The following is an 18,160-nucleotide window of genomic DNA, read 5'->3' as shown; positions in this document are numbered from 1 at the left end:
AAAAAAAGACAATTTCCTCTCTGAACATCAAAACACTTCAATAATGTGAAGCAGAGTTTGCATCTCATGCAGGAGCTTCGTCTTAATGCTTCTTCTATCAAATAATAACAACGGCTATTGGGTCCAGAGGGGAGAGCTTCTCAGCATCACGCACAGCCGTCCGCTCTGAGGAAGCTGGCCGGGTGCTGTGAGCGCCTGGCTCAGGCGTTTCAGATCAAAGTGGTGATAGTTCATCAGCACATACCACAAAATATTTGCCTGATAACAGCGGGCAGATTTTCCAGATCACGGTGTAATAAGAAAAATTCCTTTCTCCCAGTTTGAACTCTTCTGGATACACGAGGTCATATACAGCAGTGAAGTACAGTGGAAGACAGACTTCATTTCATTAGGTGCTGGACACAATGAATCCATGGATTATCTGGTGTTGTGAGAGAAATGTGAATATTTTGATAGTGGAACAGGAAAGTTGCATGAAATTTTCCACAGCAGGAAAAGTATTTTTATGTCTTATTTTGGTGATAAATTTTTCTGACATGTCTATTTTGTACCTTACAGAATTAAATATATTCAAGTGCTTTATCACTTACAATCTTGTCATTTGCTCTCTACGGCTGTCTGCTTCACATAATGATGGTGCCAATGAAAACGGATCCTTGACACAGTTTATCATTACCACTCCCAGCTGTGGAGTACTAATAACAACTAACAAAATTATATGCTAGCAAGTGTTGAGAGGTTTAAAGGAAAATGAGGACACATTTCAGCCTGGAGCTAAAAGTTTGTTTAAAGGCCACTGACACTGAGATCCAAACAAACTAATAAGCTCAACATGTGTCTGCTTAGATCATTTTAGGGAAGCTAGCAGGAGTGTTTGGGCAACAGTAACATATTAGAGTTAGACTTGAACAGTATGTGGTGTAGCTGCATTGTCCAAATTTTCATTCAACACTTGCTAATTAGCACTAAAACAAAGTAAACCTGAGGCTGATGGGAAAATCATTAGTTATGCAGGTATTTAATCATCAACCAAATTACTGGACAGATTACTCAAAAGGTGACTGCTGAAGAGGATATGAATGTCTGTGCCAAATTTCATAACAATCCACCCAACAGCTGTTTATATATTTCACTCAAAACTGCAAATGAGAGCCTCATGGTGTTAGAGGAAAAGTCTGGGTTGATCAAAGCCATTAGGGTACATCATCTGGGAATCGTGACTGTTAACAAAACTCTGCGGCAATTCATTTAGTAGATGGTGAGATATTTCACACGTTAAGCGAAAACTTTGAGCCGCTGGTGGTGCCAGAGAAAAATCAGAGAATCACCAAAGTTGTTATTATGCATCCTCTGGGGAGCACAAATGTCTGTACAAAATTTCGTGGAGGTCAACCAGTAGTTGCTGAGATATTTCAGTCTGGATTACAGTGATAGATCGACCCTCGGACTGTCAGACTGACACTACTATACGCTGTGCTGCTAGCATGGCTAACAATCCCTAAGGGGCAAAGACTGTGAAATTGTTTGCACTTATGAAAATTCCTAAAACAGTTTGCGCTGCTACTGCTGCTGCCATGTGCACTGCCATATAACTTCAAAGTCAGCAGTGTATGTAACATCATATGGGAAGAAACCCAAATGCCTACTGAGGCTTAAAGCATAAAATGAAAGCACATTTTCTTTGCAGCGTGACTCCACAGCTCAACAAACCAGCAAGCGTCCCCATATCATTTTGTGTCGAGATATGCGAGGTGCACCTGTTTTATTAGTAGAAGATTCGAAGTCGACAGGACAGTGCAAGCAGCGTCTCTGCATTCCAGTCCTATAAGGAGAGCTGGGCACCATGGCGAGCTCTGATCATGGGAGCAGACCTCTCACGTAGACATGTGAGAAACATCACAAGGCAGACTGCTTCGTTCTCAGGGAAGGGCCTTTTGCTTGTCAGCGGGGTCTGAGCTGTGGGGGCGGTTGGACTTGAAACACACCAGCCACATGTACACACTGTGCTACTCTTTCCATATGGGAATATTTACGTTGTCTTTGTTGTTCAAAGATCAAAGCAGCGGAGATCCATTTCAGTTGATTTTATGACACGATTTAGCAAATTTACGGGGGGGGGGGGGCAGAGGGGGACTTTAAATGCCCTGTAAAACCTGTTCCACAGCATGCAAGACCACCCCATTAAGTCTGATGTCCCACATGAATATAAAGGAAATCTGACTTAGACCTGATGTTGCTACAGTGTGAAGGAACTGTGTGTTTTCGAATGTCGGTGAGTGTTAAAAACCCACGTGAAAACCTTTCCATAAGTCAGTCGGAAATTTTAATGAAAAATGGCTGCACAGGAATCAAAACAAAAGCATAACACCATAAATTTATTGTGGAAAAAAGCAACATTGGGAAGAAAAGGTCTATTCTGGCACATTGTTCATGTTTTTCTTTTATATTACAAAAAGGAGAAAAAGGCTACAAATCTCGATAATTTATACAAATACAACAACTTTCAAAAATAAATCTTTAATTTAGTAAACGCTCTGTGAACAAGTTTCTGCAATAACCCACCACTTGAGATCCCTGAGCAGAGACACAGAGTGAACCGCTTTTTTTTTTTTTTTTTTTTTTCTGAACATCTTCACTCAAGCAATAACAATTATCAGTGTTTGTTCATAAACACTTTATATACACAGGAGGAATCAGCAAATAGGGTTTGTGAGACGTGGGGAGTGAATGTGACCTGTGATTATTTTACTCAACATATCACTAGTGACCATCACAGTCAAAAACAGAACAGTGCTGACACCAAAACGACTGCAACAAGTCACATATGTATTCAATCTCTTATCCTCTATCGCAGGTGTTACTGTATTTACCTGTAATGAGCCACATATATGCGAACTTCCTTCATTTTACATGTAATAAAAACACAGTGCCAGCTGCTTCTGTTGCTAAGGTAACACAAAGCAATAACTTACAATGTAATAAACTAAGGACACAGATAGGTCAGGAGGTCTGTGGCTGGTAACAAACAAAATGATCACAAACACTGCACATATTCTGACGTCTGGGAAGGTGCCATTTTCATTTACTGTATGCTGACGACAACAAACAAACAGATGTTAATTACACAGAATATATACAAAATGAGACCTTAAGACTGCGAACTGAGGTTTGACAATATGGGGAAAATATTTCATGTAACGAGCCAAACTTACTCAGTAATCTGAGCTTCCACTTTAAAGTCTGGCTACTTTTTTCCTGCATGATTTTCTGTATAATATACACAATGTAGGTATATATTAGGATTCATTTATACAAACACAATGCAATTAGTTTTATTCCAACACAAACATAGGCCTTAAAACATTTCCCTCGGACATGCCATGTCTCTGCATTGTTCCGTGATGAGAAGGTGTGCATCGGCATAGCTCTTGTATTTGGTTAGAAGACCTCCTTCATCTGTACCATCTCATTTTGTAAAAGCGGCAGGTGTGTGGGCAGACGTCGTACCCAGAACGACTGTACCTGCTGCTTTGTTGTTGTCTGTGACTTCCATGGGAAGCTAGCTTAATAATTCCATTTATAGCTTCTTAATGTTGTCGACAAACAAGTAACTATGGTGACTTTTAACAGAGAAATACAAGAAGCAGTAGTGGTAGAAAAACCACCTGCACGCTACCGTACACTGCTAAAAGAAGATTCACACCTTTTAATATAAGGCATAACAATGTGAAAGTCCCACTTCCTTTGCTTTTTTTTTTTTTTTTGCATTTTCCAGCCAAAACATGCTGCATTTGGCAAAAATCCAGCCTGTGCGGCGCTTTTCGAGGCTATTGTTGTGCTGTAATGGCTAACAAATTCAATTCCCTTTTTCAAGTTTTCACCAAATGTCAGGGCTTCTGCTACAAATGGTTTACAATAATGCTGCTAATTTTCATACCTTCATTATGAAGCGTGTGTAATCTCACAAGCAAAACAAACCCACTGAGGAAAATACACAAACTTGAGATTTTACTGATAGAAACATGATTTACATTAATTTGGAGATTTTGGATGGTGTCCATTTCTTCATATAATCTTATTTTCTTCATTATCAAGATGGAACATCTGATCAAACCAAGAACTTTATTAAATGGTGATGGAAAATACCCTTGGTGCAGTGCTCTGAGATCTTTCTCTCTCTCCGTTATATTTTCTTATCTTGCACTGCTCTGGGACAAATTTCACCAATTTGAACTACAATTACTCATTTAAGAAACTTAATTCATCACAAATGTTGCAGGATGTACCTGGTCTCACCTCACCTCAAGTTCAAGTGCTGTAGTTATAAAAAACAAAAAAAGAGAAGAGGAAAAAAAAAACATGGTTCCTGTGAGAGCACTAATTTTGAAGAAAGTTCTAAAGAGTCCAAATACTGTGCAGCGCCGGCCAAACTGTGAGCAATGCTTCTGAGGAAAGCTGCTGGCCTGAGGTGTATGCAGAGCTCAGGAGTCATTAGGAGGGCTGTGCGGCACAGTCATGGCCTCTCAGAGCAAACATCCTCCCTGAGTCTCCTCCATCTTTCCTGGAAGAGAGGAGCGAATAAGCAGCACGTGGGCCGTCCTTTCCTCCAGGTCTGGTGTACAGATGGCAGGTACTGTAGACGGGCAGGATGAGCTCAGGGGCTTGTGGTCCTCAGGCCCTGTTTCTCCATGATGTTCCACAGCTTACGCAAGTTGGACTGGGTGATGGTGTCATCAGGTTTCAGTTGAAGTGCTCGGAGGTAATTGGCTTCAGCTTCTTGAAGCTTCCCGTTGAGGTGGAGGATCGCCCCCAGGTTCATCAAAGCTGCAGGATACTGAAACCGAAAGAGAGATTTTAGTCATTTCAGGGCGAGATCAGTTTCATCCCGAGCTTAAAGCTTTGTTCCAAAGTTACACTGTTCTCCTCAAGAACAGCAATGCAGGACTGTGCACTGTTATTGAGACGCAGGTATAGGACAGTGGGTGACAACACAGCTTCCTGAGAGAGAGACAGAGCTGACACACACTTATTTACTCACCACAAATGGTCTATTTAAACTTAAGAAATTATTCACTGAAAAATTCAAATCAGAGGCCATGAGATAAATCATGCAAATGAAATGTTTTGATTCATACTTGGGGGTATAAATAATTCAACAAAAATGGAATTTGACCAGAAATGTTTTATATCACTGAGCCATATGCAATAAATTGTTGTCTGGACATTCAACTCCAAAACAGAGAAACTCTGAACAGATTAAAACAATTTTTTTTTAAAAACCATGGAAAAATGGCATGAATAAATAAAATACAAAACATAAACAGTTATATTTTACTTTGAAATAAAACAGTCTAGTAATAGCACATTTGGTGATCATATGAGGCTATTCAGCACGCTATTGGTTCCTGTCTGTCAGATCACCCAGGCTGCGGTGCAGTGTTTGGAGCTTGGTAACCGCGCTGCTTTGCATGTCCCTGTGTCTTGTCTGTGGCCACACATGTCAGAGTGAGCAACCGCCACTTTGAAGTGGATCTAGCTGAATATACTGAATATTCCTGCTGATGCCAAGAGGTAAAATCATCATCAGGAGCAGCAGCAATGGGTGGGTGAGTCATGGGTACATAAGTGTCCGGTGTGCAATCCTGGAAGACCATGAAGTATCCAGACTGAGGGAGGGTCCACATCTGATCTCCATTTTAGTCTGAAGTGTGGAAAAGATGTCTAATCCTGTCAAGAAGCTACTGTTTTACTGCTAAAGACTATTGTAATTTCTGTAATTGTTAATTCCTTGGAAACAAGGAATGCTCAAATAAAACAGTGTTAGTGAAACTGGCCAAATATGTGCTTTCGCTGCAGTGTTTGCGACTTTTTCCTATAATTATCGACTCATACATCATTGTCACATGGAATGGCACATGATTGTGGCATCTACTGATGTGCTCTACCCCAAGGCTCAATTTCATTCTCATGGCCTATTAACTAATCAAGAGTAATTCTCAGAGCAACACACTTTTCATGAGAGACAAGCCTTTTACTATAAATGTTATGAGAAATCTGTGGAATGCGTGGAAATGTGAACCATTCACATCAACAGCAGATCTACAAAAAAAACCCAAAAAAAAATAGTAAGAGCAAACTAAAAATATAAAAAAGCTAATAAAAGGCTCTTCACCTAACTGCATGGCTCATAAATAAAATGTTTGATCCAATTCAGTAAATGGCTTTATCTTTACAATAAGGATATACAGCAGGTAACAAACTCCGAAATGCAAACACCTGTTTTACTAAAGTGAGTCTAAAGGTGTAGTCATTCATGCGTTGAGAATGCCTTCTTGTCCAGACTGAACTGCCTTCCTTTGCTGGACTGTTCCACACTTGTCTCCCTAAAACTCTCAAAACATCTCTGTTTTTCCAGTGTCAAGCTTGGATGAATAATGCTCCATGCATGAAAATTTCAACGGGAACATAGACTCCGGGATAATCCTATTGTCCCTTAGAGACGAGCCACTTCTTACCTCAACGTTTATAAAACATGCTGCAGATGCTTTGGCCAAAGTGAAGGCTGGCATGACCAACACTACTACTGTTGCTCCATGACTTCAAATGTGCCGCATTAAATTACTGGAGACCACTCGCTTAATATTGTGCAATTACATTAATCCTCTAGAAAAACATTTTCCCCCCAGTGTTTCAGTTATTATTCACAGGGGTTCTTGACTTTAATGGTCAGGGCAATTCTGAGGCTGTTTGTGCAGTAAATTACCTTCTGTTTGACCTCATCATTTGAGGGTCAAACCACAAAATAACGCTAGGGGATCAATTTGCAAGTTAGGGATTTTTACCCGTCAAAAAAATTACTAGCCCAAATATAACTGTTTATACATATGGACATAGTTGAAAGTGACACATTAATGCTGTGTCTGTAATGTGGAAGTGACAAGTGGTGTAGGTGTATATTGGAAAATTAGTCTTAAAGCCATTTTGTGGAGTTGGGGATTCTATGTTAAGTGAAGTGCGATCATCCCTTAGCCTCAGTATGTTTCGAAGAGGTCAGTCAGTTCATAAGGTAACGTGGCTCAGAATATTTGCAGCCTTTGGAGACATTTGAGTGAGAGAATGACAATGGTCAAATAATACCCTGCTTGGCTCCTTGAGATTCCTGGCGTCTGTTGATCTGGTTGCTGGCAAATGTACACAGGAATGTTTCAGCAACAATTTATGCTCCTCATATCATTCTCTTAAGCCTGCAGCAATGCAGTAATCTCACGGGGTACGACAATGGTTTGAAAGTTTTCCCTTTAGAGATGACACAGGTTGTAGGAGAAGCCAGAGTCAAAAACAAAGGCCAGTTTGTCCAGTTGCTGGAGAGACAAATCAGGAAACAGGAAAGTGCATGAGAAGCTGACCTAAACAGGCAGAAGCTAACGCTCTTGTATTGCGAGCTTTCTGTGAACCTCCAGGATACACACTGATGAGTGGCGTGACATATGAAGCACTGAGCAAAGACTCCTGGGTAGAAAATCGAGTGACTCCTGGTTTTCCTCTCAGTGTGGCTGCAGCTGAAGTTCATATCTCTCTCTCCACCCATGCAGAACTTATCAATTCCCGAGTTTAGTTTCCTTCCTTCCATCTCCCCATAGGCTCCCGCTTTTCCTCACCCAAGCCTTTATCCCTGTACATCATAAAGCTACGACTTTTGTGATGTATTCCCCTTCTCCTGCGTTCTTCCTTGCCCTTGCAACACTTGCAACACTCTGCAAAATGTTCTCTTGTCAAAAGCTCTCATTTTTTCCTCATTTCCTGCTGCTCTGTAACCTCTCTGCCTTTCTACCCTTAGCAAAACTGGCATGTAGCTTGCAGAGGCATGGCCAGATGTGAAGCATATTAGCCTGGACTGTAAAGCAACATATGCCATTAAGACTGCCAGAGTCGAATGTGAAGCTAGGTCGGGGGAATGACCTGACCATAATGACTCCAGAAAGGCATTTAAGTAAAGAATATCTACATAGAATGGGAAACTCTCAAAAGGACAGATGTCATAGGGTGCAGAGAGCAACCAAAGCAAACCAAGCATCCGATAGGATTTAGCTCGTCTAGATACAGGGGATTGTAGGACTAAAGGACTAAATCCCTTGAATGGAGGGAATTGTCCTGTCTCACTCAGAGCAAGCAGACATATGTGCTTAATATAAACCACCAGTGCCTTTGGAGAGTGAGGAGTCAAGCTGCAGTAAAGCATGAAATGACAAATGAAGACGGACAGGGTACATGGCTTAAGTCAAGTCGCATCGCAAAGAACAAAGGATAATGGTAAAGAAGATGGATGAAGATGCTAAATTACTATTGTGCCTCAGATGTTAGCTATACAAATGCCAAAAGGAATCCAGGCAAAAGTGACCAAGTAGAGGCAAAAAAAAAAAACAAAAACATAGTGCCTCTGTGTTTGGACGTGGACGTTAAATGTGTGTTTGTACAATTACAGATGCCAAGAAATGGTCATGTGAAAATTACACGGATCTGGCCTTGAAATATAGCTGTGGGAAAAACATTTATAAACAACAAAAACAACAAACATTTATAGCATGTTTTTCATAGAAGTACACATCTATCAAGGGGCAGAGGGATGTGGTTGAGCCAGTGCCTATACCAAAAATGTTTTTTTTGGTGTTTTTGGTGCAATGTCATCTAAAGGTCACCAAATGAGCAGTGACCTACCGGACAGCAGGTGAACGCAGCAGCTTGTTACCTTGTTTTTGAGGGCTACCGTGGCTTCAGATCTTTCCATGAGGTCTTTGTTTGCTACCAGTGAACCATATTAAATCGGGGGGAAAAAAATCCACACTATTCCTTCAAGATTCCCAAATCTTTAACTCCAAACTTCTATAAACAGAGAAACAGGTGAATAGTGATCAGACTTTCTCACGGCAATGAAAAAAAAAAGTGTGTACCACTAATAAAATAGAACTAGTGGAAACATTCCCACAGTTCACTTTAAACTCTATGGTTCACTTATATTATTTATGTATGGGTTTGAACCGGAGCGATGAGAAAAAATGATTTTTCTTACCTTCCATCTGGGTTTAATCAGCTGTTAAAAATACACAATGCTTTGGCAAAAGTTGAACACTGCATCAACAGTGAGAACAACAAAGGCGACAGGAGCTCAATTTCATGGTTTCTGTGGAAATTTCAAATTTTATCCTTTTGTTATACTGAAGTTTACCTTGTCTTTTTGTTTGTATATATTACACCAGGGTTTGTGTGCATGCAGAACCAAACTGTATTGTCTGTATAACATTGTCCAGATATATTCTGATCATTAATCCTGAACTGATTTCTTCTAATCAAGACACAGGAACAAACAGGGTGACCACATGCCAAACATATTTCGCTCCCTCTGCAGCCCTCAGTTAAACAACTCGACCCCTCCTGTCAGAGCTCTCAAAGGCTGGACCCCATTCATTTTCAAGATGTCAAAGTCCTCTGACTGAGTGTTATTATCATTATTCTTTGCAATTTGCTTACCCGGGCCTCTCCTTTGAAGTTGATGATGGATTCTCCACAAACAAACCTCTGAGCTTAGTCCAAACCTTGCCCTTATTTTTCTGAGATCCATTGACAATGACGGCCGTTGTGAGAAGGCAGACCGGGAAGTAACAATATTGGAAAGCCGTCCAGACTGTGATTGCACAGTGCCCATCAGGGTAAACAGTAATGTGGGTGATTAGCTAGACGCGGTTGTACTCACATTGGGTCTCAGGCTTGCTGCTTGTCCATAGTACTTCTCGGCTGCCTCATTTAGGCTGGCTTGTCTGCAAAGGGAAAACAGAGAGAGGCAATCATTATTCATCTTTATTGCTCCTGGCTTAGGATGAGGCCTTGAACCCTGTGTGTTTACTAGCGCTCAGGGGTCAGTGAGAAAATAGCAGGATGGAACAGCATGAGGGATGAGAAAAGCCGATCCAGTCGCCTGTAGGTTTCTCGTTCGATAGCATCTCTCCCTCGATAACATCTGCGCTTTGCTGTGCACTGCAAGCACTTTCTGGTCTAATTGAAGCTTGGGGTCAGGACATTTGGCTTATTGGGTACTTGAAGAAAACTCATCAACAACCCAAGGCTGATGTGAGATATTCAAGCTACACTTGTGCATAGCTGATGGGGTAAAGTGTGGGCTGACATACTGCACTGAATACTGCAACTCTGAAGAAGTGAGAACAGTATGCAAGCATAAAAATGATTTAATCATCCTATCATAACAAACTGGAGAGCAGAAGGGATGGCACATGCCCCTAAACATGCTGTATATGCCACACTGCACCAAAAAGGATTTTTGGGCAGATGGCTTGTCGGCATGAGTCCCTGGTACCAGAAATACTTTGTTCCTGAGGACATAAAACCTGCAGTCGAGACAGGAATGTCCTATATTACGCTTCTTATCTACCCTCATAATCCATTACTGTTATACACAAATCTGTGGCTCCTCTGTCACAAGGCCTTTCCTGTTACTAATATCTCAGAAATCACCTTTATGGTCCACAGCTGCATGCTTGTCACTGATGGTAACGATTGTCTCATTGCAAACAAACTTTGACGAAGTCAAGGTCAGAGTCAGTGACGGCTGGCCGTGGAGCCCCTTAAGTTGTAATGATCAAAGGAAGCGAGGCCTTTGGAACCAGCTTCATTTCGGCTGTCGCAGTTTGTTAAGTGATGATCATCCATATGGTTTCAGATAAAAGGCAAAGCTTTTATTTTAGGATTACCAGGTCAGCAGCCTCGGCACACACACAGTATACATGTTTAGTTTGAAAGACACTGTCTAATGTGTTCTAAATGCTTTATTCCTCACTGATCCATGAGTAGAGAATTTATGTTTTTTCATCCTACACGTTATCCACCAGCATACTTCAGATATACAAAAGAACATGCCACTGCTGTTTATTTTTTTTTTTAGCACGAATGAATTTTTCCAGCTCTGTAAAAAAGAAACATTTTACATTCCAGCAGAGATCCAGACAACGACTCGAGTTGCTGAATTTGTCCTGAGATTATAAATGTGGGTTTCATGTCCAACCACAACCATATGTTTGTTTGCCAGCATAATATTTAGAAAGCACAATCTTCTGAGAAAAAAAAATGCACCAATCTAATTCTATAATATCATTATCACATTTATAAACACATTATCAGAGGAGAACTGGAGAGCTGCCACGCCACGACCAAAGGAGCAGCAGAACCTCCTCGGCTCGCCTGACTGTGGGTTGTCAGAGAGCAGAAGACAATGGAGGCCAAGTATGTAAATAGCTGCCTGGGTTTAAACCCGAGGAAGAATCAGTGTCAGACTACAAGAGCACAGGAACGAAGAGAAGGAGAATGATGGGAAAATAGAAGAGGAATACATGAAAAAAAAGAAAAAGAAAATCCCCGGAGGGAAAAATTCTTGACCATATTTCAAAACGGCAACTCAACCACTGATCTTTTTACCCTGACATCTTGTTGTCTAGTGATGCTTTATTAACCCCAGACATGCACAAATCACAACAGTTGACAGTGCTGCTTATAAGCGTGACGCTGCTGGATGCTAATGACTGAATGAACAAATAGCCGTCCCATCTGTCTCCAGCAGAGAATTACATTTTTTTAGAGTAAGATCCTCTGTGTTTGCAAGCAACATTGAACACAGATTCCTTCCCTGAGGGTAATACTGTATGTGCAGTACACCTAATGTAACTTATACCATTTTTTACTTTTTATTACTATCATAAGGTTACCAAGTCAAACCACTTTATACACTCTTTGGAAACGGGGATAGTCAAATATGCACAAATTGGCGAACCTAATATCATGACATGCTAGTAATACGCAAAGTAATATTTTGGATATGGTGAATTATATTATCATATAAGACGTGGTTTGTGTGGGAAACTATAAGTGCATATATACTGCTTGTGAGTTTCGGATTTTATATGACTACATGATGTGACAGTGTAATTTTCACATGAACACTTGAAATGGGGAGAACAAACACATCCCCACAGGCCTCACCATGAACCAGCCTTTCCTGTTCAACAGCCGCACCGTACACCAGAGCTAGGTTCAAAAAAACAGCAAACCCGTTCAAGGAGGAGGAGGCAGAAGGAAATTCTTAGTTTGGAAGCAAAATGATCAAAAACCAAAGGGCTCAAGAGAGCAATAAAACACATTTGCACATCTGAGAGTTTCTGCCCCTCCTTTTAATCTCCTCCCTTCCCCCGTGTAGATTCACTTGTGTCCCCACCAACCGAGGGCCTTTCCACGTCTGCGTCCAAGACAAACAACATAAAGAACATGAGCTGTGGAGGAGTGGGGACCCCATGCCAAGCGAGCGGAGGAAAGTTCAGCCCAGAACACTGCTTGAAGCTCTCTTTAGCTGCCAGGGGTCTGCGCCCTGGAAGAGGCTCTCAATGCTGAAAGCTGCTGGTGGTGAAGATCCTGCAGGATCGGACTGGTGGGGGAAGAGCTATGCACAAAGCAGCTGGGTAAGAACCTTATACAGACCTGTGCAGCAATGCTGTATTTTCTGGGAGTAGCATGGGCAGCTTTATCAAACTGGTGATTCAAGATAAGTATTTCCCTTCAGAGGGCTGCTGTAATTTTAATCCAAGCCCTGGGCTACCCATGATGAGTTTAAACAAGGAAATCTCTACACTGGCTAATATAATTTTGTAGGTTTATTCACTCAGCAGTGGAGTGTACTGTAAGTTGGCACATGGCTGTATTTACACATTTCCGTTCGTGGCTCGTGTTCAGAAACACAACAGCTTGTGGACTGCTAAAGCTTTGCCGCTCAGGCTCATCAGCTGAACCCTGCACTGATTTGGAAGCTGTCTTTCAAGTAGGAGCCAGTGACAGCAGAGGAAGAGTGAGACAGAGTGGGAGAGAAGTGTGGAGAGACATAAAAAGAGAGAGCATATGAAGATACATAGCTGCACAGCACGCTAAGACAAACCAGCAGCTCTCAGGATGGCACTACAGCGAGAGAAGAGGATTACAAAGTACAGCCAAGTAAATCACACTGGCTGAGGAGAAGTGTAAGCCCCTGGATAAACCGTGCAGACAGTAGACCTCCATCTCATACACAACCTCCTTTCTACTCAGCCTTGCAAAACTGTGGCCAACCCATCTCATCTACACAGAATAAAGTACATTCGGTGCCTTTGTGTATGTGCTCGGGCTTTGGAAATCATCAAATATATATTATATTAAAAAAAAAAAAAAAAAAAAGAATTCCAATCAAATAGTCACCTGAGCATGTGGGCTGCGCTGAAAACCACATCAAACTCCCCACTGTCGAGGCGTGCAGCTTTCTCTGCCATCTCCGCCGCTTCCAGCAGCCGCGACTCTTCCAACAAAAACTGACCTGGCAGGGCAGGAGAGAACAGCAGCACAGTTAAAACGCTGAGGGATCCCCACAGAGGCACTGAGGGATACTCAGCATGGAAGTGTTGCCTTTGGCCCAGGTGGAGGGGCAGCCTGGCCTGCCCCTGAAATATCATGCTGAAACCCTAGATATGACTGCAGCATACCACCTCTCATTGGCCTTAGACCCATTTGTTCCGATTAGCCGACCTTGATTTATCTATTTCTCTAAGATTAATTGCTTTTTGCAGGAGTTTTGTGTCTTTACAGGTGTGGCTGGTTTTGCCATGAACATTGGTGGACCCACCTAATGAGATGGGAATAGCGATGCCTGACAAGGCCATGAACTGAGGGTGGACCACTTGCAAAGAGGCCAGGTTTAGAGAGGAATGAATACCCTGTTGACTTAGCCCCACTACTGTACCAGGATGCTAACCCACCGAGTGAACCTAAGCATATTTTCCTTAATAACTGTGGATGAAACTGAAGCTCTTAGACCTGAGGTGAGAGACAGACTGAAAATGAGACTTCAGACCATGATTGGGTGTAAAGTAGCTCCAGGTTCCAAACACCTCTGCCGTTACGGATGGTTTATGATATCAAAGCAAATCAAAGCAATAAAAGAAAGACAGTTCCTGCATCAATAAATGCACGAGCCCAGGAGTGCCCTGCTATATTTAAACATACATTTCTCAAAGGTGATGTGTGTGTAAGATCTGTGATATTGTGAGTCCTGTTCATCATGCGGCAGTGTGACTTTTGGGGGAATATTGGAGGGTCTAGCTTTGAACACAGACCTTAGCCCAGGGTTTGTACAAAATTAATTTAATATCACAGAGAATGCAATTTAATACCTGTTTCACAATCATACTGGTCACGGTATGAAAGCACAATAGAAATCCAATAGGGACGATAGAGTCTAGAATAAAATGTTATTATATTTGTTCAGAACTTCTCAGCAGTGTATGAGAATAATTCCTACTTATATGATGAATTTAAATAAAATAACCTGGATGTGAAAAAGTGGTAGAAAATGGATGGATGGACTAACCACTTGAAAATTATGAATTCATTTATGTCTGAAGCTTTTTATTTAATTGACAATTTTATTACATTAAGATCAAGAAATACTTTCTAAAGCCTTTTTTAAGGAAACTCAATTCAAGGTTTTTAAGACTTTTCATTACTTTTTCAGCTTTTGATGGTTTACATTCAGTACCAATGTAACCAATATCCAGCTTCATATAACACATTTTGTTTTCTCTGCAAACTGTACCACAGTCCTGATCTGAATAAGGCACTGAAAAATGGGTGGATGCATGTTTGACTATGAGCCAGAAGAAGTTCACATCTTATGGATTTAATGTCCAGTATATTACTATTTCACGTTTATCCATATCCTATTCTTTGCCTATGCAACAACACCCTGTCTTTGTGTGGATCAACACAGTTCATCTTCTCATTAACTGATTTCTTAACCTTTAAAAGGTGACAACTTAGACATACAGCACTTTAACAAAATGCAAAAATCCACCATTAACCCAATGTATCGATTGTTTTAAATGCCACATGTGAGCTGGTGCAGCAAGAGCGAGCTGACACGTCAGTTCATCATAAAATGCAGCAATTTCAGGCAGACAAGGTTTTTGAAGCATTTGAAGGCAGCAAGTGATTAACTTGTCAGCTTATTAAAACTCACTAAGGCAGTGTTGTAACTGAAGAGCTCCCACTGCAACTTCAAGTTGTGTGTGAGTCACATAAATCATATAAGGCAAGAGAAGACGCTGAAATTGTCACGTTCCGTATTTTCATCAAATCAAAGAGAACAATCTGAGGAAATCATCCTCTCTTCCTTTGATCCCCCACTAACCACGTACAGACTGACACCACGGCTGATTGGAGGAAGAGATGGCAAAAAGGTCAGTCAACACACTGTCCAACTGACCTGACAAGGTGTGTAAGTTCCTGCCTTTGTGCACACATGTGCAGTATGTCTGTGTTGAATTGCCAAATTAAACACTTGCGGTTGTAAGAATAAAGTCAGGATATGTCAAATTGAAAGTTAAAAAAGAAAAATAAAAATCCTCGCTTACCGTAATGCATGTAACAATTGCCTTTTGTGGGATCAAGTTGGATGGCTTTCAGGAAGTACCGCTCCGCTTCTGTTTTCTGCCCCTGAGAGAGATTAAATACAGTGTCATTATTGTTTCAAGTGCTTCTTAGAACAACTCATTATAAAAACACCACACTCAGCTCAATAGCCGAAATACCTTTGTGTATACCTAATGTCCCTCTCCAAACCGCAGGCCTACTTTAACAATAAATCTTAATAAATAGACATAAAACACATGGACCACGAGTGTTATTCTTTCAAGCTCATGTGTCGTCCTGTCAAAGTATGCACTGTCATCCTTGGCACAGTGGACCAGTCGGGGCAAAAGCTTATTCATTACACACATTTATCTGCGCAAATAACACTTCCAGAGGATGACCGCAGATTGCCAGTGTGTGTGGCCTGGCCGCCATGAAGACAGAGAGTGTTGGATAGAAACGGAGCGGGAAGGTGGAAAGGAGAGGAGAGGAAAGAGACACTGACAGGCCCATGTGTCTATAGGGATCTTTAGCTTTGCATAAGCACACAGAGCTGCATGGAACGCACACACACACACACACACACACACACACACACACACACACACACACACACACATACACACACTGAAGTTTTTATCTGTGTGTACAGTGTTGTTTTGATGAGAGAATCCGCACTGGGAGGGTGTGCATAGCATGATGAGGAAAAGCATCACTGGAGCCCTGTGGACCTCTAAAGCTCCCTCGGGTCCTAGAGACAGTGACACGTAACCAATCACAGCTCAAAAAGAACAGAGCAGCTGGCCAGTAGAGGTGCCAGCTGGGACTTTGACACATTCCTGCTCTCAGTTGGGCACCAGATGCCATCTGATCAACAATTCACAATGTTCATTCATCTAGAAAAGCTGATGTTTTAGCATTAACAATGCAGCCCATTAGTGTGTGTTTCCCTCTAAAAGATAATGTCTTTGCATAAATAATGCATATTGTTAAACTGGAGTTGTACCAAGCCTATAAAGGCTACAGCATCAGAAAAGATGGAGGATTAAATAAAATAAGACAAGTCAGTAAAAATAATGTACATGAAGTCAGTGTGAAACATGGCAAATTACTTTAGTTTACTCAAATAGAAGAACAGGTTCGAATCCAATCAGTACAGTCCAGTATTAATGACTGTATACTTAGTCAACCCTATACATTTGGAGTGAGCTGTAGATTCAATAAATACATAATTTTCTAATGTAAATATATGAGCGGGGTTTCCCTTGATGATGTGGAAAATCAAACCTGCGCTGAGTATATGTTTAATATAACTGATGGCGTCCAAGTAGCGATCCCAGATCCAGTCTGAAAAGCATCATCTCTGTGTATTTATATACTCTAATTCACAGATGGAGTAATGCATACGTTTCAGGGCCAGCTGGTTTCATGTTAGCAGAGGCTTACGTCTGTTTGTTGAACCTCAGGTTGAAGCTTTCACACTCTGAAATGAGTTCCAGTTGTGAGTGGATAGAAGATTTGGATTATGACAAGTATATTAATGGAGACCATGCTCAGTGTAAGTTATATTGGAGGGAGTCAGAACCACAAAAAGTAACCAGTTGCTCATTTCTCATTACTCATCTTAAAAGAAATGCTATTACAGTTCTTATACAGTTCCCTAGACAGGCAATTTGTTACACTACTTGTTATATTACTGTGCTGTTGCACCCCCTTAAACTGGCAACTGCATCCTCTTTCATCTTCAGACTTTTGGATTATAACTCATTTGGCTCACCTGTATGCCTCTATGAATAATCCTGAAACTCAACCAGCTCTCATGCTCAATTCTCTTGTTATACTGTTTCTCTGTGAAGTCAAACTCCTGGTAATACTTCCAACCCAAAAATGAGTGAACTCCTCCACACTGCTCAGAACAGAGAGAGAGAAATGATCAAATGACTTTTCGTTATTCAACATTTCTTTTTGTTATGACGAAAGTTCTTCTGCCCAAACTTTGCTGCGTGAAGCTTTGAGCTTAGGTCAGTCAGCTAACCTTCTGTCTCTCTCTGACTGTACCAGCTGGGTCTTAGAGACGGGGATCAAGACCGAGTTCGGGTCTCAGTTTGGGCCTAAGCAGAAAGCTAGTTAACATTTGCTAATTAGCCCTAAACACAAAGCAGAGCTGAAACTGATGTAATATATTTAGCTTTAGTATTGAAAAAAAGGAAATCTTAACTTGAGGACGGCACAACCTAACAGTCACACATTCTGCCATTGTGTTTATTATTGAATAGTATTAAGATAGAGTTATAGGGAAAATAAATTCCCATTTTTGAGACCCCCTTAAGGACCCCACTTTGAGAGCCACTTCTCTTAAGTCTTGAAAACAAAAAGTTTACCACCCAAAACTACCTTTTTACTTTTACGTACTTTTAAAAAAATACTTTTTACAGTGCTTTCTATATCCACTTCTCATTCTAGTCATCTCATTGTGTGGCCATCTATCCTCCCTTTTGTCACACTCACGCTGAGATTATTGGTGCGTGCCTCGCACCTCAACTCTCCTGATGAGATCAGATAAACTGCAGATGTAGCCCTGGCTCTGCGAGTGCCGATGTGATTATGGATGAAGTCTGCATCCTATTAGCTGAGGAAATGACAAGTGGATGACTGAATCCAATATTTGCGATCA

The 18,160-nt window shown here is 41.2% G+C and overlaps 1 protein-coding gene across 2 annotated transcripts in view; it reads right to left on the bottom strand.

Moving 5' to 3' along the window:
* Positions 1 to 3,748: 3,748 nt before the first annotated feature.
* The window catches only part of tmtc2b (transmembrane O-mannosyltransferase targeting cadherins 2b), a 94,991-nt gene continuing 80,579 nt past the window's right edge, over positions 3,749 to 18,160 (bottom strand). For both annotated transcript variants that reach the window (XM_071505119.1, XM_071505111.1), the window contains exons 9-12: positions 15,489 to 15,570; positions 13,282 to 13,396; positions 9,749 to 9,812; positions 3,749 to 4,834 (exon numbers count right to left, since the gene is read on the bottom strand). In XM_071505119.1, the coding sequence (XP_071361220.1) occupies positions 4,655 to 4,834; positions 9,749 to 9,812; positions 13,282 to 13,396; positions 15,489 to 15,570 (441 nt within the window). In that variant the 3' untranslated portion in view covers positions 3,749 to 4,654. The remainder of the gene's footprint in view (positions 4,835 to 9,748; positions 9,813 to 13,281; positions 13,397 to 15,488; positions 15,571 to 18,160) is intronic.

Source organism: Trachinotus anak, unplaced genomic scaffold (assembly GCF_046630095.1).
Source record: "Trachinotus anak isolate AG129_WGS33_773 ecotype Australia unplaced genomic scaffold, CSIRO_AGI_Tana_v1 ptg000002l, whole genome shotgun sequence".
In the NCBI taxonomy this organism is placed as follows: Eukaryota; Metazoa; Chordata; class Actinopteri; order Carangiformes; family Carangidae; genus Trachinotus; species Trachinotus anak.
The sequence above is the reverse complement of the archived record's forward strand: the minus strand, read 5'-3'. Positions and strand labels throughout refer to the sequence as shown.